The sequence below is a fragment of the Desmodus rotundus genome, chromosome 3 (assembly GCF_022682495.2).
Source record: "Desmodus rotundus isolate HL8 chromosome 3, HLdesRot8A.1, whole genome shotgun sequence".
NCBI classification, from domain to species: Eukaryota; Metazoa; Chordata; class Mammalia; order Chiroptera; family Phyllostomidae; genus Desmodus; species Desmodus rotundus.
Genome location: NC_071389.1, coordinates 64,732,599 through 64,757,663, shown reverse-complemented (window position 1 = coordinate 64,757,663; position 25,065 = coordinate 64,732,599). Strand labels below are relative to the sequence as shown.

Sequence of the window (25,065 nt, the reverse complement as noted above, 5' to 3'; positions counted from 1 at the left end):
GTAAATACACACATTAGAATATGTACATCTCCTTGCTCTATCTGATGATGATGAGAGAGCCTAAAAGAAAAGAAAACTGAGTAGCAACAAATATACCTAGCGCCTAGAACTTGGTTTCTAATAGTTTCCGGGGGGGGGGGGGGGGGGTGGGGGGGGGGGGGGGAGGGGGGGGGGCGGGGGGGGTAACTAGGACTGGGACATACAAAACAAGCCTTGAGCATCTACTAATGCAAAAAAGTAAGAAAGCATTCAAAACAAAATAAAAATTTCCACATTGATGGAGATATGTCAAAGGGACACAAGAACCAGATGGAAGGGAGGGAAGGAAGGAATAAAGGAAGGAAGGTGCTGTACACCTGAAATTAATATAATTGTGTGTCAACATTAATAAACAATTAAAAATTTAAAAGAAAAAGACAATCATAAGACTGAAAGGTAGAAAGAAGGCAGACCAGTTAGCGACTTCAGGTCTTGAGGAACATAAGGTGGCAAATTCTCTGGTTTTTTTTTTCATCACAGACTTTTCCAGACTTGGTGCCAGAGAGGTCTGAGATCCAGATCCTTCAAAGCCAAAGTGCAAAAAAAATCTTTGGACAAGAACCACCCTATCTCAGCAAGCACCATGGATGCCCCCCATCTTTGCACACTGAGATACTGAGTGGGGAGTCTGGACTTATCACTTGGCAATGTCAGGTGGTCCAGGGTAATGTGGAAAGTAGTAGCACCCTGGGGCAATGCTCGCTTTCCCTGCTAGTATGGTGCCAGTGGACATGAAGTGGGCATCCTGAGCTCCTGCTCTCTGACACTATCAGGGACCAGAATGGGGCTCCTCTTTCTTATCAATGAAAACACATTAACAGAGACCAAGTAGGAAGTGTGGTCTCCTTTCCGCCACACTGAGGTAGTAGAGGGCCTGGTATGTGGCATTCCTTCCCTTCAGGGCAACATAAGTAGAGACCAAATAGGGAATCTGTACTTCCACTTGAAGTACAGGAAGTGTACTTCCTGCTTATGCAGGCCTATCAGGGTGATGATCCCTGCCCTCAACAACATGGTGTCAGCGCAGACCCACCCCCATATCCAGCAGCAGGAGATGACCCAGGGCGACACTCCCAACACCCACTTGCATAGTATCATCACACAATGAATGGTTTTGCCCCCCATTTAGCAATAGCAGATAGTCTGAGGTGGCAATCCCCTCTTCCAATGGTGTGTTGTCATGAAGACCAAGTGTAGACCAAGTTAAGAATTTTACTCTTAGTCAGCAGGGAAAGGCAGTGTATCTCACTACCCCAATAAGACAAAGACAGTAGAGTAGAAGCCAGAGGATCTTGGAGAGAATTGGAGAAAAGAATTCTTTAAGCCTGCATAAAATATCCTAGGCAGAACCAGAACTTGGCAGAACCAACTCATACATTAAGGTGACTAAATAAATAAGCAAAAGTGTTTGAGAAATAATCAATATCATGAATCCCAGGTTTTCAGAGTGGCTTTCAGGTAGAACACAAAGCAAACCAGACTAACACTGCAAAGACTGAAAATAAGTTATCATTGAAACTACAGCCCGTGAAAGTAGGCCAGGGCCTGTGTGCTGAAAGTTAAACAGAGTGAGTACATGCTAAAACAGAACATTTCAATGGGATACAGGTCCTCATAATAGCCAAAACGTCCATGACATAATTAAAAAAAAATTACTCATTGAAGAACGAGGAAAATGACAGACTCAATGTAAAATGACAGTAAATATATGCCAACACTGAGATGACTCAGATGTTGAAAATAACTGACTAGGATTTTAGAGTAATCATCATAAAAATGTTTGAACAAACCATCATAAACATTCTTGAAACAAATGAATAGAAACCTCTGCAAATAATAGAAGATATAAAAATGAACCAAAATATTTGAGAACTAAAACCTATAACAACTAAAGTGAAAAGCTCACTTGATGGGCTGAATAGTAGATTAAAGAGGCAAAAGAATCATTAAACTTGAAAACACATGAATAAAACTTAGCCAATCTGAACAACAACAGACTGAAAAGGAAACAGAAAGGAAACAGACTGAAAAAAATGAACAAACCACAGACACCTATAGAATATTAACAATAGATCTGCCATTGGTGTCTCTGAAGTCCCAAAAGGAAAACAGAAAGTGTCTAAAAAATATGTGAAAAAAATGATGGCTACTTAACAAATTTTGGAAAAATGTATAAATCTACAGATTCAAGACACTAAAGAGATACCAAAAAGGATAAATTCAAAGACACCCAAGATGCATCAAATCAAAATTATGAAAACTATAGAGAAAGAAAACATTTTTGAAAGCAACTAAAGGGAAATTACACATTTCTCAACAGAAACCATGGAAGCCAGAGTAAAGTAGCATAACATTTTAAATGCTGAAAGCAATGTAAAAATTGAAAAAAAAATAATTAAAAAAATGCTGAAAGCAAAGAACTGTCAATCTCAAATTCTATACCCAGTGAAAATATGCACCAAGAATTAAAGGGGAACAAAGATATTCTCAAACAAAGAAACTCAAATCAGCAGTCTTATTTTTAAAAAAGGCTAAAAGGAGTTCTCAAAACTAGAAAGAAATAACTGAAGGAGGTTTGTAACTACATAAAGAAAGAAGATAAAATAAATAACATTCTGCTTACAAGTTTTTATATGATTATTGATGTACTCAACTTACAGGAAACAAGACAATCATAATTTTTAAATTCGGAGAGTAAAAGTGATTAGAATAGAAGTGCCTGAATCGAAGTGATTTCTACACATCACCTGAAGTGGTCAAATGTCAATAGCAATAGCCTCTAATAAGTTACACATGCATATTGTAATACCCAAAGAAATCACTTTAAAAAATGGTGACACACTCAAAAACATTATAAATAAATCAAAATGGAATTCTAAAATGCTCAAGTAGCCCACAGGTAGGCAAGAAAAGGGAGGAAGAAACAGAGGAAACAAGTAATAATCTGACAATATAAGCTCTTATAGAGCATAGTTATTTTAAATGTTAATAGTCTAAATATAAAAATTAAAAACAGATTGGCACAGTGGATTGAAAAACTATGACCTAACTATATGCTATCTACAAGACTCTAATTTTGAATACCATGGCATAAGTAGATTGAAAGAAAAAGTATATGTTATATAAACATTAATAAAAAATAAGAGCAGAAGTTGCTATATTAATATCAGTTAACATAGACTGCAAAGCAAAGAGAATTATTAGGGCAAAAGAGGGTCATTACAAAATGATAAAAGGATCTATCCAAAAAAAAAAGACACAGCAATCCTAAATGTGGAAACAACACAACTGCAAAAGAGAAACAAAAACTGATAAAACTGAGAGAGAAAAAAAGAGAGGAATATGCAATCATCATTGGGGACTTCAAGACTCCTTTCTCAGCAAGAGAGAACTACCACCAGAGAGAAAATCAGCAAGCAGACAGAAGAAATAAACACCACCATCAAAAAGAGGCTTTAATCAACATTTATGGAACATTCCACTTAACAACAAAATACTTATTCTGTTTAAGCACTCATGAAACATTCACCCTGATATACCAGAGCCTGGATCATAAAACAAAATGAAATAAATTTAAAAGAACTGAAACATACTGAGTGTGTTCACTGACCAAAAAGTCAGTAACTTCTAAATTTGTATTAAGCAGAGTTCCAGATGATCAAAGAAACAAGTCTTCCTCAGTGCCTGGATTCTATTCTTATACCTGTGAAGGCAAAGCACGGGACATTCTTCATTGTGAACTTCCCCCATTCCTGAACTTACCAGATTATATAACATACAATCCCTGTTTTGTGTTCTTTGTCCTAATATAAGAAGTAATGATAAGTTTTATATACATAGTAGTGACTATAATACTTTAACTGACACTTTTAAAAACAAAGTGAAAAAAATATTTAAAGGGCTACTTACACATTATAATTTTCTTTCCTCTCTAAATGTGAACTAAAAGTCATTTCCCCTAGCCAGAACTTCTCAATAGAGGCTTTATCATCTCCTAGAGGCATTTTAGAAATATGTGGAAATTCTGGTTGTGAAGATAGAGTCTGGCATGTGGGAAGTGACAGGCAGAGATAGACTCTGTGAAACAGAAACCCCAAAGACTCTAATAAAATAATGAGACTTACAAGCACACTGGAACAATGAGGAACAAAGGTTTTGTCTTAAAAGACTATAAATGATTAAATTAAAATATAGAAATCTTTGTCATGGTTTCTGGCATTTATCACTTATTCAATTAACAGAAGAGTCCACATTATCATCATTATTGCTAAAAAGTACAGCCAAAAAGTGGGCAAAGGATAGTAGGATATCAACATGAAGAAAAAAATGAAGTTAAAATTCTTTTGTGGCATGCTTAACCCTGCAGAGGTTGTGGTCAAAAAAATTACGTAGGTCACAGGTATCTACGAGATACATTCATTACTAACATTTGCTGAAATGTGAAAAAAAATTAAAAAACACTGCAAATTTACATTTATTATATTTATATAATACATGGCTTTTTATTTACTTTCAGTTACAACCTAGAATTTATTAAATAAAGGAATATAAAAACATAAATAAAAAATTTTCTTTTCAAATAATGGAAACATGGATATTGCTAAAAAATACAACAAAAATATCTAACATTAATTAATCACAATCTTCAATAGTTGGCTTTGCAAAATGTTTATAACAGTCATCACAAACAATATTGCTATGTCCAAGGCATAAATACTTTTCACAATACTTGCAAAAACATTTTGATTTAAGTGACTCTCTTTGGATGCATAGCACCTAACTACACCAACACTGACTTTGGAGTTTGTGGCATCTCTCAGATACAATTTACTATTGAATATCACGCACCCTATGGCATGAGTGTTATAACTACAATGATGGCTTAAATGTTATGGCTTAACATTAGTCACGTTCAAACGCTCAGCTAGTCATGACTTTGAACCTATGCACCTAATATATGCAACAATATTTAAGAAAAGAATATGTATCTCTCCCATCAGCCGTGACCTCCACAGGGTTAATTTAAAACAGATCTGATTTATCACAAAACCTCCAATGTGCTAAAGTGTTACATGTTTTTGAAATAACTAAGCATATATAAAATATAGATAACATAGTAGCTTATCTATTTCAAGCATAATGAATGATAGGGTTTAATAAAGAAATATTACTTATTAAGGAAAAAAGGCCCAGAGATGCTTTTCTTGTTGTGTGGAAGTATACAATAAAAGCCAACCAAACTAAAATTATAAACTGAGAGATAAATGTATGAATAGACAGACGTGGAGGGAAGGAAGGAGGGAGGGAGAAAGGGAGAGAGGGAAAGGCAGACAGAAGGGTATCAGGTTTAGGACCCTCATCAAACGTTTTATTTTAGTGGTTACGTTGAGAAATAGAAATCAAGTTGTCAGTTACTCAGAGGAGGTGGGAAAGTCAACAATGAAACTATATAGACCAGCAGTCCCCAGTCGTTTTCCCAGCACAGACCGGTTTTGCGGAAGACAATTTTTCCATAGGCGGAGGGAGGGAGAGGGGTATGGGGAGGACAGGAGACAAAGCTCAGGCGGTAATTCGAGCAAAGGTCTTGCTCACCTCCTGCTGTGTGGCCTGGTTCCTAACAGGCCAAGGCCCCGTAACTGGTCTGTAGCCAGGGGTTAGGGACTCCTGACAAAGACAATACAAAAAAAGTCCCTGCGGAAGTAAAATTAATTAGTTAAGTGCAAGATAAGTAATAGCTGTTTACAAACAGAAACAATAAAAGAACCAAGTGACTTTGTTGAAACAAGTTAAAAACCAGTGAGTGATAAAATGTTATACTGTTGACAATTTGATGGAAATGTGATGTATGAACACAAATGCAAGGTTCCCACTGCCCTTCATGTTGGTTTCATGTCTGCTGATCACACTCACACACACACACACACACACACACACACACACACACACACACTCTTATAACTACCATGAGAGTATATCAAGAGCCAGAGATTTCATCAAGAAATTACTTCTGGTGTGGAAACGATAAATGCCAGATTTCATATAGCAGTTGGGGTGGAGGATAAGGAGGGGCAGAAATGTCCGAGATATCCAGGAGCCTTCAATCTATTATGTTTGTGATGTTTCTTTAGCTGGGGGTGAATACAATGAATGGTGTCTTGTTTTATGACTATGCACCTTTGGTACACCTATAATATTATATAATAAAAAGAGAAAGGAATGACAAAAAAAATTTTTTTAAAGGAGAGAGCTATGTAACAGTAGGACACTCAATTTTATTATTGGGTAAATAGTTGCGGAAGGCTGTAGAATTCCGAGATCATCTAATGTATGAAAGGCCTCTGCCTGGAATTTCACACTGCAGGTGAAGGTAATAACCTCTCAACCTCCTAAAATTGTTCTATTCTGAGAGTACAGTTTCTTGAAAACATGTTAAGAATTTAAAAATTGAAATGCCATGTTCCTGAGCATAGTTCCACATATGAGAACTTACGTTCAACATAATATACAAGCATCTTTTATAATTCCTAAAAATTGAAGTTTTTAAATTTTTAATTACATTTTAGTAATATATCATTCATTTTTTCCATATTGTAAAGCTGATGTCCACAAATATTAATAAATCAGAATAAAACAATTAAAATGGCACAAATGTATTAAGAGTCAAGTGAAATTTGCACTTGGCTTCTTAAATGGATTCGGACTTACAACCTTAATTAAAAATACTTTACATCTTATGCTATATTAATATAATGTTTTTGGTAATTTACAACTTACCCTGATTATTACCATTCTAAAGGAATAATCCACGTTATATTCTTAATACAGAATATGGTATTAGCTCTCTAGATAAATTTTTATAGTAGTATGTAATAATTGTAACTGCAAACACATTACTCCTGCAAAAGTGATATTCCATGAGATACTATGAAAACATACATGGGAAGGGGTGGGAGTAACCTACAATAGTCTGATCAGATATAAATGATAATTCAATTTTTGGCATATAAGGATGCTGATATCTCCTCTGTCCTATAACTTAGCATACAATCTTGTGTTTTAATTACTGTTTTATTCAGCAAAAGTTTATTAAACATCTTCTTTGTGTAAAGTCCTATTACAGACATTGATGACACAAGGATCAAGCCCATCTTCCTGTAAGTTGGTGGCTCAGACCTAAGTACACATAAACATATGTACTTAATATAACTTGTTTGAAAATTACAGATCAATAAAAGGCATCCAAATTGGAAAGGAGGAAATGAAACTGTCACTGTTTGCAGATGACATGATAGTGTACATGGAAAATCCTATAGATGCCACCAAAAAACTACTTGACCTAATAAATGAATCTGGCAAAACAGCTGGATACAAAGTCAATACTGAGAAATCAAAGGCATTCCTGTATACCAACAATGAAACTGCAGAAACAGAAATCAGGAAAAAAAACAACCCCATTTGATATAGCAACAAGAAAAATAAAGTACCTAGGAATAAACCTAACCAAGGAGGTAAAAGACCTATACTCAGAAAACTACACAACATTGAAGAAAGAAATTAAGGAAGACACAAACAAATGGAAGCATGTACCTTGCTCATGGATTGGAAGAATTAACCTCATCAAAATGGCCATACTACCCAAAGTGACTTATAGATTCAATGAAATCCCTATTAGAGTACCTATGATATATTTCACAGATATAGAACAAACATTTCAGAAATTTATATTGAGCCATAAACGACCCCAAACAGATGCAGCAATTTTGAGAAAGAAGAACAAAGCAGGAGGGATCACAATACCTGATATCAAACTGTATTACAAGGCCACTGTCATCAAAACAGCCTGGTACTGGCATAAAAACAGGCCCATAGACCAATGGAACAGAACAGAGAGTCCAGAAATAAACCCAACTCTCTACGGTCAATTAATATTTGACAAAGGAGGCCGAAGCATAAAATGGTGCAAAAACAGCCTCTTCAACAGATGGTGTTGGGAGATCTGGACAGCTACGTGCAAAAAAATGAAACTCGATCACCAACTTATGCTATACACAAAAATAAATTCAAGATGGATAAAAGACTTAAATATAAGTCATAACACCATAAAAGTCCTAGAGGAAAACATTGGCAGGAAGATCTCAGACATTCCACGCAGCAACATCCTCACAGACACATCCCTTAAAGCAAGGGACATAAAGGAAAGAATAAACAAATGGGACCTCATCAAAATAAAAAGCTTCTGCAAGGCTAAAGAAAACAGTATTAAAATACAAAGAGAACCAACAGTATAGGAAAACATATTTGCCAATGATACCTCAGACAAGGGCCTGATCTCCAAAATATAAAAAGAACTCACACAACTCCACTCCAGGAAGACAAACAACCCAATTAAAAAATGGGCAAAGGACTTGAACAGACACTTCTCCAAAGAAAACATAAAGAGGGCCCAGAGACATATGAAAACATGCTCAGCATCACTAGCCATCAGAGATGCAAATTAAAACCACAATGAGGTACCATCTCACACCAGTCAGAGTGGCCAACATAAACAAATCAACAAACAAATGTTGGAGAGGATGCGGAGAAAAGGGAACCCTAGTGCACTGGGAATGCAGTTGCAGTTGATGGGAATGCAGACTGGTGAGGCCACTGTGGAAAACAGTATGGAATTTCCTCAGAAAACTAAAAATGGAATTGCCCTTTGACCCAGCAATTCCACTGCTGGAATTATACCCTAAGAACACTGAAACACCAATCCAAAAGAACCTATGCACCCCAATGTTCATAGCAGCACAATTTACAATAGCCAAGTACTGGAAGCAACCTAAGTGCCCATCAGCAAATGATTGGATCCAAAAACTATGGTATATTTACACAATGGAATTCTATGCAGCAGAGAGAAAGAAGGAGCTTATACCCTTTGCAACAGCATGGATGGAACTGGAGAGCATTATGCTAAGTGAAATAAGCCAGGCAGTGAGGGACAAATACCATATGATCTCACCTTTAACTGGAACATAATCAACAGAAGAAAAAAGCAAACAAAATATAACCAGAGACATTGAAGTTAAGAACAATCTAACAATAGCCAGAGGGGAGTGGGGAGGGGACAGTGAGGAGAGGGGATTACAGAAACTATTATAAAGGACACATGGACAAAATCAAGGGGAAGGGTGGGGGAGGGAGGGGGGTTTGGCTGGGGTGGGGTGGAGGGATGGGGAGAAAAAGCATACAACTGTAATGGAATAACAATAAAAATTTAAAAAATTACAGATCGAGTTAATCAGAAAAATGTGGTAATTTTGAAGCCTATAAAATACCATATATACGTAAAAAACCAGAAATTATTTTAAACCAATAATGTGTCATAAAAATTTGCTTATCTTAGCAGAATTATAAAAGCTTAGGGAAAAGAAGTAGGTCAAAACTAATTTCTCCACATTGCAATAAAAGAAAATTACAGAAAATACAGTTCCTTCTTTCTAAGTTTGATTATCATTCCTCAAAGATCATTTTACTCTTATACTTTTGCGAAGAGTTCATCCACTTTACTGATCAATACAAGTCGAGGCAGAAGTAGGTTTATATTAGGTTATATGGAAAAAGACATGCTGGTTATGATTATCACAACAGCTTTAATTGTGTTTTGCATACTCACAACCGTAAACCTACTTTTGCCTCACCCTGTATAAATGATCCTATTTCTACAGTTGTAAAGTAAGTGTCTTAGAAGCATTCTAAAGGGATTCTCATTAAAATACATTGTATATACAAAGTAATAAATACCTATAATTTAATCATTTCATTAATAAGGAAATCATTTTTTTAGCCCAGTCACATCTCACATTTTATATTACTAAAATTACTATTGGTTAAAAAGATACCTCAATCAAAAATGCAATTTAAAATTAGCTCTATTTTAATAGACAGCATGTACAAATCTTAGGCTCTTCTCACCTGTTTTCAACACAGAAGCACATTTCACAACCAAAAATATCTAAAATGATTAAACTAAGGTGGGATATTAAAGGCAATGGAGAGGAGAGGGAAGGGGAGGAGACTGAGATGGCAAGAAAAACAGAAAGAGAAAGAAAGAGAAAATAAAAAAAGAGAAAGAGATTATGAATTAGAAAGCCTAAGTTATATTCAAGGTTCTGTCACTGGTTTGCTGTAAGATCCATAGTAAATTTTTAAAGTGTGTTTCGATTGTTTTTTTTTCTAAAATAGTGATTAGTTCTAATTTTAACTCAAAGTTTACATTACACCCATTTTGAATCCTATAAACAACCTTTGCTTTAATGATGACTTGGGATCATGTGCTTTTTTCCCCCTTCATTATCCTACTTCAGCAGTTCTCAAAGTATGGTCTAAAGTCCCCTGAAAGTTCCAATATTCTTGTATAATTATAGCACATAATGTCTATCTTCCCCTTCATATTTTAAGTTCCCTGAGAGAATAAAGCAAATTTAATCACTATTAAATATTTTGATCATTATTATATTAGGTCCTAGAATAACATAATCTGAATATAGAAGGTACTGCGTATGTGTTGAATGAATGGAGAAATGGTTGCTCCAAGTTGATACACTGAGTAAAAAGCAATACCCAGGAGAAAAAGTAGGACCCCCCCCCCCAATACTAACTACTAAGGCCTTTGGTACAGGAATGAGTACTATACACTTCAAGAAAAAGTCAAATTTTCTGTGTATATTATGTAAATCAGGCAGCAAAATGTAACACATACTGCATGAATGTAATTTCTAAAGAGAATGTTAAACATCAACGCTTTATATGTTTAAAGCATTAAGACTAATTTATTTGGAAAATATATTTCATTCCCCATTGACGAAGCACTATAATATGATTGAATATTTAAAAAAACAAAACTACATTTTAATTACAATTTAGAATTGGTAGTTTTGACGTATGACTTGTTATTGTATCACAATATATATCAAGTCACATACTCCAAAATGAAGAAGCAACTTTCCCCCTGGTATAAACAGCACCCCAAAAGAAGACAGTCACTTGAGACTATCAGCTATCTTATTCTTTACTACCAAATGAAAGTTTATAAAATGACATTCCACTATGGGTGGAGTTAGATTAAAACCTACAGAGACCCAGTTAATACCCGTAAGTAGCTTCCCTATTTCTATTCACATTAACACAAGAACTACAGGTTAGACAGGCTGAACCCCAAAAACCATAGTTAGAGTACAACAGGTACACTATCACTGCAGATCTACAGAATGTCACTGAGGCATTATGTATCAAGGAAACACTTAAAATAAATAATTTGAGTCCCCCCACCTCGTTGACAACCAGCAGTGGTGTTAGTCATGACACTGAACATAACCAAATGGCAGTTTTGTTCCCATGTACTATTTAATACTCTCCAATAGGCTGGATTTTCTTCCAATACACAAGGTAAGTAAAAAAAGCATCAAAAGAAAAATGTAAGAACAATTATAGATCCAAGTACCTTAGTAATTCAAATATGAGTTATACATGGATTAGTTCTGCCATTGTCTAGAGCACTCTAGGATAAAGAAATATGAAATATTAGAGTTGCTTTCCCTCAATATTTAAGAAAAGTACAATCAGGTATTAATAGAAAAAGAACGGTACGATAAACAAATGACAATATACCAACCCTCTGTTATAATCAGAAAGATGCAGTTAAAACAATGACATCCTTTTTATACCAAAATAAACTATTTCTCTCCTAGGCATTTATCCACGAACAATGGAAGCATAAATCTATTGTTTTAAAAAAACTTATAACATGAATTTTCACAGAAGCTGTATTTGTAATAGCTAAAAAACCTGGCAAGAACCCAAATATCCATGAACAGGTAGATGGATAAACAAATTATGGCATATCCATGCAATGGAATATTACTCAGCAATAAAAAGGAACAAACTCGATACATTCAACAGCATGGTGGAATCTGAAAACCACTAGGTAGTATAGGGAACCTGTCCACATGGTATGGAGAATGTAGCCCAGCCCGATTCAGAAAACTGATGGGGAGTGAGGTCAAAACACACAAGAAGCCAAACCCACGGATCTGTTTTGCCATGGGGATTAGGCCTGCATGGTACCTAGGATGATTTGAGGCTTGCTTTTTGCTAAAACTCCCTCACCCTAAATTGAGGCAGCAAATGTTTACTGCATATATTTAAAATAACTTCCTAAAATCTATGCTAAACCTCCCAAGGATAGAGTGTAACCAGTTCAACCACTGTTTCCTTTGCATTTGCAAATGTCCTTTTTCTTTGTGGTAATTAGCAACTTCCTCTCCTTTGTTATCCGTAAAAGGTAACCACCTAAAGTGAACCTGTGCATAGTAAATGAGGACCATCCTCCATGTAATGTGCCCTGAAAAGCACTAAAAGCCTGTCCAGGCAGGGGTCGGAGCCCTCTCTCTCAGAGAGTGGCCACGCCGTCCCTTTTTCTCCATAGGACTTCTGCAGTCCGTGTGAATTTGGTCGTCGCATCCACAACACACGGACCCTGAGGGCCAGGGTCCACATCAAGGTAGAGTGAAAGAAGCTAAAAAAAAAAAAAAAAAAAAATCACATACTGTGAGATTCCATCCATGTAAAACTCTAGAAAATGTAAATGAATCAATAGTTACAAAACGTAGAAACTGGCTGCCTAGGAATTGGGTGTAAAAGGGTAATGGCAAGAGTGTAAGATTACAAACAGATATAAAGAAACTTTTGGGGTAAGAGATTTGTTCACTATGTTGACTGTAGTAATGGTTTCACCAGTACAGAGGTATGTCAAGTCTTACCAAATTATATATTTTAAATATGTGCAGTTTACTTTATGTCAATTATATCTCAATAAAGTTTTTTTTAAGAGAAAACCTTAATTGTTATTTCCTTACTGTATACATGATATTTTCCTTTTATTAAATTCAAGGTTGTTCATTAAAAACCATACTCTAGAGTTAGAACATAATGGTTCCAGTCCCAGTTCCCTTACTTAGTGATGATGGTAGACAAATCACTTAACCTTTCTGGGTCTCATTTTTTCATTTGTAAAATGAGATTAGGCTAAACAGATAACAACACAAATCTCAATTAATATTTTACGAATCTGTAGACTAGTAGCCTTGGCTTTTTATCACATTATGTTGTTCCTAGAACTAAGTAACAAATCAAATCACCTTCTGTGATAGGGAAAATGTTTATTACAAAATTCAACAATAAACCCTTTATAATTGTTTAAAATATTAAAATATGAAATATATAGTTAAATCAGCATTGGCTTGGATTTAGACCCAGTTTAAAAATCCATTTGGTCTAATCTGTTATTTAACACAAGCAAGTAATGTTAATTCTCTATGCCTCAGTCTTCTATTGACATGTAAATAAGAAAAAAATAAACCAATACCTCTTAGGGCTGTTGTGAAGATTAGTAAAATAAAAAGGGTGAGATGATCAGCAGATTCCTGTCACATAACAAGTGTTCAATAACTGGTAATTAAGATAACTATTATTTAATGATAAAAGTACTTTAAATTATAAAGCTATTTGTATGCTTTAGAGTTGATTGTAATACACGAATGTGGTAACATATTATTAATATAAATTAAAATAATCACCACTTTAAAAGTATCTCTCACTATAAATTTTAATAGACAGGAATTTGGTTGTTTACCACGAATGAAGTTAGGCAAGAATATTTCTCGAGTGCTCATCAAGTATCAGCCACATAAATAATAAATGCTTTATTTCATTTAATCTACACAAGTAAACCAAGGAAGCAGAGGGGAAAATAGGGGTGTGGAAGGTAGGGTGAGAGGTACTGTTATTTTTATTCAAGGTAATGAAGAAAATGTTCTTATCTGATTAAATTTTTTTTTGACAGGGACTTTAGTATATTTTAATTCATAAAGTATATTTTTACACAGAATATCACGGCATCATTAGCCAAAGACTTCCCTGGATAAACTATAAAGAAGTCATTCCTTTAAATTGGCACATGAATAAACAGAATACAAAATACTTCAAACACCATGCTGTAATTTGAATGTAATTCCCCCAAACCAAAGAAAAGATCCAGCAACTATTAAACAGAAGAAGTTTTCAACTGAAACTAGGATACTTCGTGAAAATTATGCACTTGAGAGCTTTCATTGCTTTCCCTTATAGCTCTTTGAGTTAAATTATCTTTCATCATAACAGAAAGAAAATACGTAACTGACTAAAAATCTTTTAAGTGGTAAAATATGCATATTCCAAGCAAAAAGTAACTATAATATAGAGTAAAGCTATTTTTAAAAAGTTTCGTTCTTATATCTTTTTTGGCTGTTTACCTCAAAGAATAAAAATAGCACAATGCCTTATTTTTCAAGCTGTTGACCAAAGTTTAGAACCAGCAATACATCAAGGCTGATTTCAATTGTTAAATGATTTGCCTGTCAAATAAGGAAAAAACAAAAAGGACATAATTTGGGGCAGCTTTCTGAATGAAAAAATAGAAAGTTTTCATTAATTTTTACTACCTGCATGCATTTGGTTCCCATTATCCCACTCTCCTAGAACATCTTTTCATCTTAATAAAATTCTACCTATCAATAAACTATGCTGTATTTACACAATGGAATACTACACAGTAGAAAGAAGGAAGGAGCTCCTACCCTTCATGACAGCATGGATGGAACTGGAAAGTATAGTATTATGCTAAGTGAAGTAAGCCAGGCGGTGAAAGACAAATACCATATAATCTCAATTATAAGTGGAACCTAATTAACAAAACAAACCGGCAAGCAAAATATAGCCAGAGACATTGAAATTGACAACAAACTGATAGTAACCAGAGGGGAGGGGAGAGGGAAATAACATGGGAAAGAAGGGAAAGGGACATAAATGAACACGTATGAGGGACCCATGGACGGAGCCGGGGTAGGGGTGGGATTAAGGGTGAAAGCGGGTAGGGCCGGGGGAAGTGGTGGTGGGAAAATGGAGACAACTGTATTCAAACATCAATGAAAAAAAGTAAAAGAAATAAAATTAAATTAAAAAACATAAAAGTCAAAAAAAATTCTGGCTATCCCTCAAGCCAAGTTAAATTTCACCTCCTCTCTAAAGCTCCTCTTGAAGTGACCGCTCCCTCCTTTGAAGTCCTATAGCAACTATCGGTACAACTCACTTAGAAATTACACATGACCTCAAGCCATCCCTTCCCCTTTGCAGTTCTGAAATATAATTTAAATATTGAACTGGTAACTCCTCATGATTGTTTTAGCAACTGAATTTAGTTAGTTTCTAGAGGGCCACTGTCAGCTTAGTAGTCATTAAACCACATGGGGCTGTGCATATTTAAATTCATATTAACTAAAAAATCAGTTCCACAGTTGCACTAGACCCAATTCACATGTGGCTAGGGCTATCCTATTGGATAGTTACTGAAAGGACAAAAAACACTTCTATCATCCCAGCATGTATATTATTGAACAAAATTGCTCTAAAAGGTAGTGGCCATGTCCAATGTTTCTTTGTATATACTATAGTTCTTAACAAAGTACCTGAAGATGGTAGGTATTTCAATATTTATTCAACACAGTAATGTCTTGATTGAATAAAAACATTACTGTTGTGGCAGAGATGGTCCTACAAATATGTCTTATTTTGTTAAGTCTGTTAAGAATTTGAACAAATAGGTTCTGGCCAAGATGGAGGCATAGGTAGAAACCCTTCGCTTCCTCACACAACCGGAAGGAGGATAACAACCAATCTAAAATCAATAAACAACCAGAAGTGCCAGAAAATCCAAACTGCATGGAACTCTGACAACCAAGGAATTAAAGAAAAAAATCAACCAGAACAAACAGACTGGTAAGGCTGCAGACCCTGCAGGAGGACTCAGAAAAACCATGGCAACCCAGAAGCCTTAGGGGCAGGGTGGGCTGTGGGGGGAGAGGCTGACTTAAGGGGAAAACTGACACTCAGAGGGGACTGTGGGCTATGGCTGGATTTGCCTCAGTGGGAGGTACTCCCAGTCTCACAGAACAGTTCCTTGAAAAGTGCACTGTTCCCTCTCTGGTCCCTCCTCCACAGGCAGTGCTGCAGCCCAGCAAAGAAGGTTGCCCTGACCCTGTCAATACCCAAGGCCCTGCCCCCTTACAACATACCAGCTGTGCCAAGAAAAGAAATATGGCCCAAGTGAGCAAAGCCTCAGAAAAGAGAACTGAGCATGGAGGAGAGAGCCAACCTATCTGGTGGAGAATTTAATGCCCTGGTAATCAAAATGCTCACAGATCTGATTGAGCTTGGTCAAAAAATGAAAAAACAAATGAAGGATACCCAAAGTGAAATAAGCAAAATGTTCAGGGAACCAACAGTAGCAGGAAGGAAACCAGGACTCAGAGCAACGATCTGGAACAAAAGAAACAAAAAAAAATCCATCCAGAAGAAAAGGAAGAAACAAGAATTCAAAAAAAAGAAGAGAGGCTTCAGACCCTCTGGGACAACTTGACATGTTCCAATATCTGAATTATAGGGGTGCCAGAAGGAGAAAAACAGCAACAAGAAATTGAACACCTATTTGAACAAATAATGAAGGAAAACTTCCCCAATCTGGCGAAGGAAATAGACTTCCAGGAAGTCCAGGAAGCCCAAAGAGTCCCAAAGAAGTTGAACCCAAAGAGGAACACACCAAGACACATCATCATTAAGTTACCCAAGATTAAAGATAAGGAGAGAATCCTAAAAGAAGCCAGAGAAAAGGAGACAGTTATCTACAAAGGAATTTCCATTTGACTATCAGCTGATTTCTCAAAAGAAACCTTGCAGGCAAGAGGGGGCTGGAAAGAAGCATTTGAAGTCATGAAAGGCAGGGACCTAGATCCAAGATTACTCAATCCAGCAAAGCTCTTATTTAAAATGGAAGGGCAGATAAAGTGCTTCCAAGATAAGGTCAAGTTAAAGGAGTTCATCATCACCAAGCCATTATTATATGAGAAGTTAAGGGGACTTATCTGAGAAAAATAAGATAAAAAATATGAACAGTAAAATGACAACAAACACAACTATCAACAAATGAACCTAAAAGAAAAGAAAAACAACGAAAACAAAAACTAAGCAAACAACCAGAACAGGAACAGAATCAGAGAAATGGACATCACACGGAGGGAGTTCAGTGGGGAGGGGGAAGGGAGGGATGGGGGGAAAGGAACATGGAAGAAGCAGCATGGTTAGTAGGCATAAAATAGACAGGGAGACATAAAAAATGGTATAGCAAACAGAGGACTCAAATAACTTATATGTACAACCCAGGGACATGAACTAAGGAGGGGGATGCTGGATCATTGGGGGGGCAGAGGGGAGGGGGAATAAAGGGGGAAAAATTGGAAAAACTGTAATACCATAACCAATAAAAAATACTTAAGAGAATTTGAACAAATATTTTTAAATATAGAACATACCTCCCAATAAAAGGCAATAAGCCCACATGGAAACAAATGACCACAGCTGAGAAGTGGGTGCCACAGATGCTTTTATATCTGCTTACCTGTCAATGCTGAGCCCACAATGTATGTACATCCATTACACTCCCCTGCTTCACTAATTATGTTATTTGCCTAGACCCTTGAAGGCATGTTATTTGTGACCTCTCCTCCATCCTCCATGGACATTTAAAAATTATTTTTATTAAGTAATATAAGGATTAATTTTGATCAGTTTTCTAAAGCTGTAAGTAGTGTACTTAAAATTGTTTGGCTCCATTTTGATAATCCTTTCAACAATGCCAGCCCTTAAGTAAACTGCTCTCTTTATACAAATGGAAGGTTTGAAATTAGAACTTTCATTGGTGTCTACTTGTCAATGCCTGGATCACAAGAATTGATTTTCTGTCAAGGTGACTCTCTCAAATAAAAATCTTAATAATGCAATTTTTGAAATTAGTTTAAAAATGTTTCTCTACCGAGTATTGAAATGAAGATGTCTGTTTTAACTTCACGATACTATCAATTCATTTGCTTGTATTTGATTATCATAGTTGGTATACAATAGGCAACTGACCGAATTAATGAATTATTATATCCTTGCCTATATATGAAACAAAAACTTGCTGCAAATATCATCAGATAAAAAAAAATGTTAGTATGCAAATAGTGAACTGTGAAATTCTGATTTGGTAATGTTTTCCTGAACTCAGTATTTGTTATTTGTTTCTATTTGAACAACAGAAAATATAAAGCAAGAGAAAAGAAATCATTTCATTTAAATCTATCTTGATTATTGAAGGTTTTTTAATGGTACCTACATATATACTAAATTTAAAAAATTATTTACTTTCCTCAGCTTTCAGCCACTTCTCATTATTACACCAGTTCATTAATTGTAACTGTAGAAAGCCAAGTTATTAACAGAAAAACAAAAGTTTTTGTTTTAAAAAGAGCTGGAATATGAACTGGTATTCATTCTTAGCTGAACTCCAATATTTAAAAAGATACCTATTCCAGAGTTGCTTATTATTAATATCACTCCCTTCTCTTTCTAGAAGATCAGAATAAACAAGCTAATTTTTTTATTCCTTACTATTAGTTCAAACTGAACACTGTTTTTAAATTAGTGCAACAGTCAAAAGTTTTGTTATGGAAAAATTCATTAGACCTTTTTAAAATGAGATTAGATCAATTTCCTATTTACTTTTAAAAAATATAAACTCACACACACACTAAACCTGCTCCTCCAGTTCCCCAAAAGTGACATTTGAGGCTGTCAGGAAAATACAAAACAAACAAACAAAACCAGTTTCATCTAATCTCAGTAGTAGTAAGAATGCTAAAGAATACAAAATTTGTAGTTAACAATACTGTACAGTATATTTGAAAGTAGCTAAGAAAGTAGATCATGAAAGTTCTAATGACAAGGAAAAAAACACCTATAACTATGTGGTGTGATGACGTTAACTGAACTTACTGTGGTGATCATTTCACGATATATACACACTTCTAATCATTATGTTATATATCTAAAACTAATACAGTGTTATGTATCAAGTACTTAGTAAGATAAAGTTAATTTTAAAAAGAATACAGAATTCCTTGGATAAGTTGTTTTAAGATCTCAACCTGAAAAACTGGCCAAATCACTACTATCATCACTTGCTGTTTTCTATACCTGATATCAAACTCCAACTCATAAAAAAGAATGTAATTTAACACATATGCCTCTAAAAGAATGATGGATATAAACTATGACTTCAAATTCAAAACTATTTGTCTGTAAATCAAAGATTTTAATATATTAAACTTCTAAGATACTGATTATCATTCACTTAACTCGAAAACCAATTAATTAAAAATTCAGACAGTACAAAGTATTTTAACATTTTCTAGTCAGAACAAAACCCTCTGGACTCACTGCAAAAACATCTTTAAACAGACATAATTACTTTCTCAACAAAACTAATATATTCAAATGTAAATAATTTCTATAGCCCACAAAGGACATTTCTGTCTTCTCTAAAGTCAAGGTATTGAAATATAGACCTGAGCATTTACTATCCAGCAGTGTTCAAGAGAACTTCCTGCAACGATGGGAATGATGGGAATATCAATGCTGTTCAATATGACAGCCACTAGGCACATGTGGCTACGAGCACTTAAAGTGTGGCTAGACGGACAAGAATTAAATTTTAAATTTTATTTAATTAAAAATTTAAAAGCCATATGTGGCTAGTGGCTACTGCATTGAATAACAGTTACAGACTAGCAAACGATCCTGACTAGGTGCAGTAACTACAAGGGTGCTATACTGATAAAGGAAAGCATCATGGGAAGCCACCCAAGTGTCCACCAACAGATAAGCAGATGAACAAAATGTAGTATTTACATACAATGAAATATTATTCAGGCTTACAAAGGAAGGAAAGCCCGACACATTACAACATGGATGAACCTTAATGGCATATGTTAATGAAATAAGCCAGTCACAAAAGGACTCACCATATGATTCCACTTACATGTCAAAATTAATAAAGACAGAGAGCAGAAAAGAGTTTGCCAGGATCTGGGGAGAGAGGGTTATGGGGAGTTAGTGATAAATGGGTAAAGAGTTTCAGCTTTACAAGATGAAGAGAGTTCCGGGGGCGGATGGTGGTGACAGTATGGTGAATGCACTTAATACCATGAACTATATACACTTGAAAATGGTTAAAATATTAACACTTATATGCATACCACAATTAAATTTTTTAAAGCATCACAATTTAAACAAATAAGTACTTCTGATAGTATAGCTAACTGGAAATCTAAAGTCACCAATAAAAGAATTAAAGTGCTTCTCAGAAGATGGAAACATCAGATTTGCTGAGAAAAGGTTACAGTAATCCTATAATGAATCAAGTTATACTAAATTACCACACCATGGCCAAGAGCTAAGCATTTACCTTGTACAGGATCTAGCTAGACAGAGTATGTTGGAATTCCTTTAATCACAAGGTTAGAAAGAAGTACTGTCAAACCTGAATTGTAGTGTTTTGTTGTTTGGTTTGAGTTTAGGCACTGGTGATAACAGAGCTGGCCTTGAGCAAGTCACATATTGAGCAACAAGAAAAACAAAGCCCAGAAATGTATTCAGTTATTTGTTAATTGTGTACAGTTATTTCTAACTTCCTTAGAAGATTAAGACTAACTCTATCTTAGAGGAAAGGCATAGTAAAAGTACAGCTCTCAGATAATAGAGCATAGCCAGGGAAATTAGGGTAGTGATGAGAATATTACCATCAATAAATCATGTACAACAAAGGAGGATAAAAGTAGTGTAGATAACAAAAACAAAAGAGATCATCCTTTTCCGCATAAATCTATCTGACTGTATTTAGGCCCAATGCTACCATCATTAAAATATTAAAATATTACAACAAATTATTTTAGGAAAGTTGTTAGATACTCAAGTGGAAAGGGGCTTATAAAATGAAATTTATTGTTAGGCTTTTAAAAAACTTAAAAAAAATTAAAAACTGGTTATCACTATAAGATCTTTATCCCTACAAACAATCACAGATTAGAAATAAGTGCAGGATAACCTTTAACATCAGGGAAAAAGATATTATTCCTTTTAAAAGATCTAAAACATGAATTCGGTTTCAGTGCACTAAAGTATCTCATGCACGCAGGACACTAACTTTGCAAATCTATAATATGGGTAACATGATTGGACTCTTTTAACTTATTTATAATTTATAAATATAGAAAACATCTTTTGACTTCATAAGAAATAGCTTTAAATGATTTTTACATTTTACATAACTTTAAACCACCATAAACTCTCCAGAAACTACACACTACTGCTGCTGAAATCATCACACTTCTACAATATTTTTATGTTACAAAAATACTACAAAGAACTTGGATACCACCTGGAATACTCACAACTAGGTAGTGAATTATAGATTCCCTTTTATAGTTATTCTCAGTTCACTTGGAAAAAAACATTTTTTGCATTTATTTTTTACACAGCTTTGAAGATGTTAACCTTCACCAAACACTACAGGAAGAAAATAAAACTAGAATTTTTCCTAGTATACTATGTACACTAGTGTACACTACAGGGAGAAAATTTTTATTTCATTTATTTCCTTTAGGTATACTAAAAGAAGAAAATAAAACAGAATTGCAGGAATAATAAAATGAGGGAACAAAAGTGAGAAGATAATGATTCAGGTTAGAGCAGCCATTGGCTGAGTAAATATGAACAACTGTAAAGTGGGTATAATAATCCCTCCCATCCCTAATTAAAAGGGTCATTTTAAGAATCAAGTGAAGTAAGACATGCAAAAGTGCCTTATAACTCAAAAATGCTTCACAAACATAGAGTAAGAGTACTATCAGTAATACTACTCATTTTTTCAATATGGTTTTCTTTATTTTGTATGGGCTACCATTTATAACCAACACTAATTCCTTCTCTATAATGATCATTATACTACACTAAACTAAATAATTACCTGCCATCTTTGCTAACCTCAAACAAAACAAAAGGAAAGGTCAACTTTATAAAGAGACTTAGTAAAAATTTTTTTAGGATTTGGTAAAGCAAGATTTTTGCTTTAGATCTGATATTTAAGGTTCCCTTGGTTATATGTCACAGGCAGTAAGGAATCACTAAATGCTGGAGACAACTCCTGAATCTAGCGATGTTCATAGTCTAAATAAAAACAAAAGGAGACCGAAGAGATACAAGTAAGATATCAAGATATTGTAACCATCCAAACGTAATGAGGGCTCAAACTTAGCCCTCGTTACATTTGAAGAGTGGCTGTGTAATTAATTCAAGTTAATAATCAGGAGAATCAACTGAAGAGGCTGAGACAGTAGTCAAAAATGACCAGCAAATTTCTAGCATTGGCAACCATGGACAGAATGATAACCTTTAGAAATACCAAGAAGTCAGATGTAGTAAAACCATCATAGAATCAGTCATTTATATATTGAAGCATTATATTATTATATATTGGTCATTTGGTCATATATATTGAAACATTAATCAAGCATAAACCTTATGCCAAGTGCTAGAGACAAAGATGAGTAAGACATACTTCCTGTTCTGAAAGGAAAGATACATGTAATTTAACAATTAATTGCCATACTGGGTGATATACAAGGGTGGACCCCCCCCCCCAAAACAAAATTTATTTATAAAAATTGTATATTTATTCTTACATTTTTAAATTTCAGTCTCCTTCAAAGTACTCCCTTTTTGATGTTATACACCTATCAAGACTTTTTTCCCACTGCTCAGTTTTTGAACATGTCAATTTTGATGTCTTTTAATGCTTCTTTAAGTTTTTTAAAGTTACTTGGGGCGAGATCAGGTGAATAGGGAGGGTGGGGCATTAGGGTCATGCCATTTTTGGTTAAAAAACTGCTGAAAACTCAGCACAGTGTGGGCAGGTGTGCTCGTAAATTTCCCATGATGAAATAGGCAAACATGTTTAAAGATTCTTCAAAATAAATTCACTGAAGGTGAACGCAGCCTCTGACAACAATGCCAGCTTTTAGAATAGTCACCTAGTGCGGGGGAAGCCTGTATTACAAGAGGCCCACCCTTCAGAAGATATTTCAGGTTTTTTGGAGGGTCCCACCTTGTATTCAGTAACAGGTGATGCAACATGGGAAGTAAGCTAATATGCCACTGGATGAAAATATTACACAACCAATTACTAAATTTACTTACTTATCAAAAATGTATCTTAAGCAAAATTTTGCTTGATTATATATATTCATATATTCATTAGATATATTTTTCTTAGCAGAATTTTAAGGAATGCCCAAAAAGCTTTTCAGGCAGACAATCAATACTGGTATTCTTAAAATAAGAAACAGCATGTGCAAAGATATAGAAGTATAAAGAAGCAGTGTAGTTCTAAGAACTGCAAATAATTTTAATATCACAGAGTATAAGATGCATAAGGAGATAAATCTGAAAAGACTGATAAAGGCCAGATGATGGAAGATCTAATATATCTTATTTTATAATCAATAAGAAGTTATTTTAAAGGGGCTTAAGCAGAGAAGTGCTTTCTTAATACCTTCTCAGAGAACAAACCCATCCCTAACTCACAGGAGAGTCCTTGCAGCACATTAGCACATACTGGCACGAGAACTCCATTCTTGCACTGCCATAATTGACTGGACCATGGACATGTCATACAGAACTGGACATGTTCTGTATGGGGTCAATCAGATTTTTCTCATTCAAGAAGTTTGAACTGTGGCACAGAATAAGTCAGTCAGTTAGCTCTGGGCATTGGACTTGTAAATTAATGTAATTTCAGAAGTTAGGGGTGCCACTCAGGGGCGACATGAAAGGAGAACCAGTACACTGAGGAAATATAAAGGAGTATGCATACTCCAAGAGATATGAGAACATACAGCCCCGCGAAAAGAAGCCCCTACTTTCCTATATAATCCTCATAGGATGTGACTGTATATCCTACCCTTGATTAAGTAAGATATCCCTGTAGCTTTCCAATAAATCCAATTATTGTTTAAGTAAGTTAATTTAAATGTATTTCTATTCCCTGTAACCCTGAAATAAAAGTGATTAATTCTGGTGGTTAATCTGAAGAACTAGAGAAAAAGAGGCAAAAAGTGTAGAACATTTAAACAAGAAAGGAGTTATCAAAAGAAAGCAAAAGTAGCAAATAAAGATAGATATGATGAATGAAAAAGTAACCAATATTGTGCAGGGTTCATGAAGCTTAATTTAAACAGGAGACTTTCAGGAAGCTGAAGCAGTATAAATTGCCTCCAAAGCTAGAATGAAAGAATAAAATATTTAAAAATAAAATATTAATATAAAATATTAAAATTAATAATAAGCATTTTCCACTAAAGAGATATGGAATGGAAAAAATGAACAGTTGATGAACTATTTACATATAGAATTTTATTATTTCTTTGTTTCTAAATTCACTCTTTGAGTCAACTGATATGCGTGTCTAGTTATGTTAAGTGATGCAGTATTTTATACAACTTTCTATGGCTGTTCATTTGGATACCAGGGATTCTCAACCATTTTCATCTTGTGGCACACATAAACTAAGTACTAAAATTATGCAGCTCAAAAAAAAACCCCATATTTTTTGCTGATCTGACCAAAAAAGATAGGTATAATTTGATTCATTGGCACCAGGCTATTGTGTTGGCTGTTGTCAGATCCAAGGGAAAACAGGTCAGTCCCCTGGCTAAATACTCATGCAGTGCATGTTGTGGCGGACCAGTTGAAAATCACTCGGATAACTAAATTCACGGAAAATAAACTCAGTGGCTTTACCCTTTCTATACCAAATCTAGAATAGATTTTAAGTGCAGCCTTGCTGATCACAGTGATGTAAAGGATTCTGATATCCACCATAAAGGTTAAAACATTTAAAATTGTCCCTCCCACAAACTCCCTAAAAAAAGTGAAAAGACAAGTTACAAACTGAAAGACATTCACAATATATATAATACATTAACGTGAATATAAATAACTCTTATAAATCAATGAGAAAAA

At 34.9% G+C, this 25,065-nt stretch overlaps 1 protein-coding gene across 3 annotated transcripts in view; it reads right to left on the bottom strand.

The window, feature by feature from the left end:
- Positions 1-25,065, bottom strand: part of PKN2 (protein kinase N2) — a 116,984-nt gene that overhangs the window by 84,681 nt on the left and 7,238 nt on the right. Inside the window, exon 2 of one of the 3 annotated variants that reach the window (XM_045199394.2) lies at positions 5,632-5,730. The exons of 1 other annotated variant lie outside the window; for it this stretch is intronic. In XM_045199394.2, coding sequence (XP_045055329.2) covers positions 5,632-5,730 — 99 coding nt within the window. Of the gene's footprint in view, positions 1-5,631; positions 5,731-11,521; positions 11,547-25,065 lie in introns of those variants that run through there. One more of the 3 variants, XM_045199396.2, reaches the window with a different exon arrangement.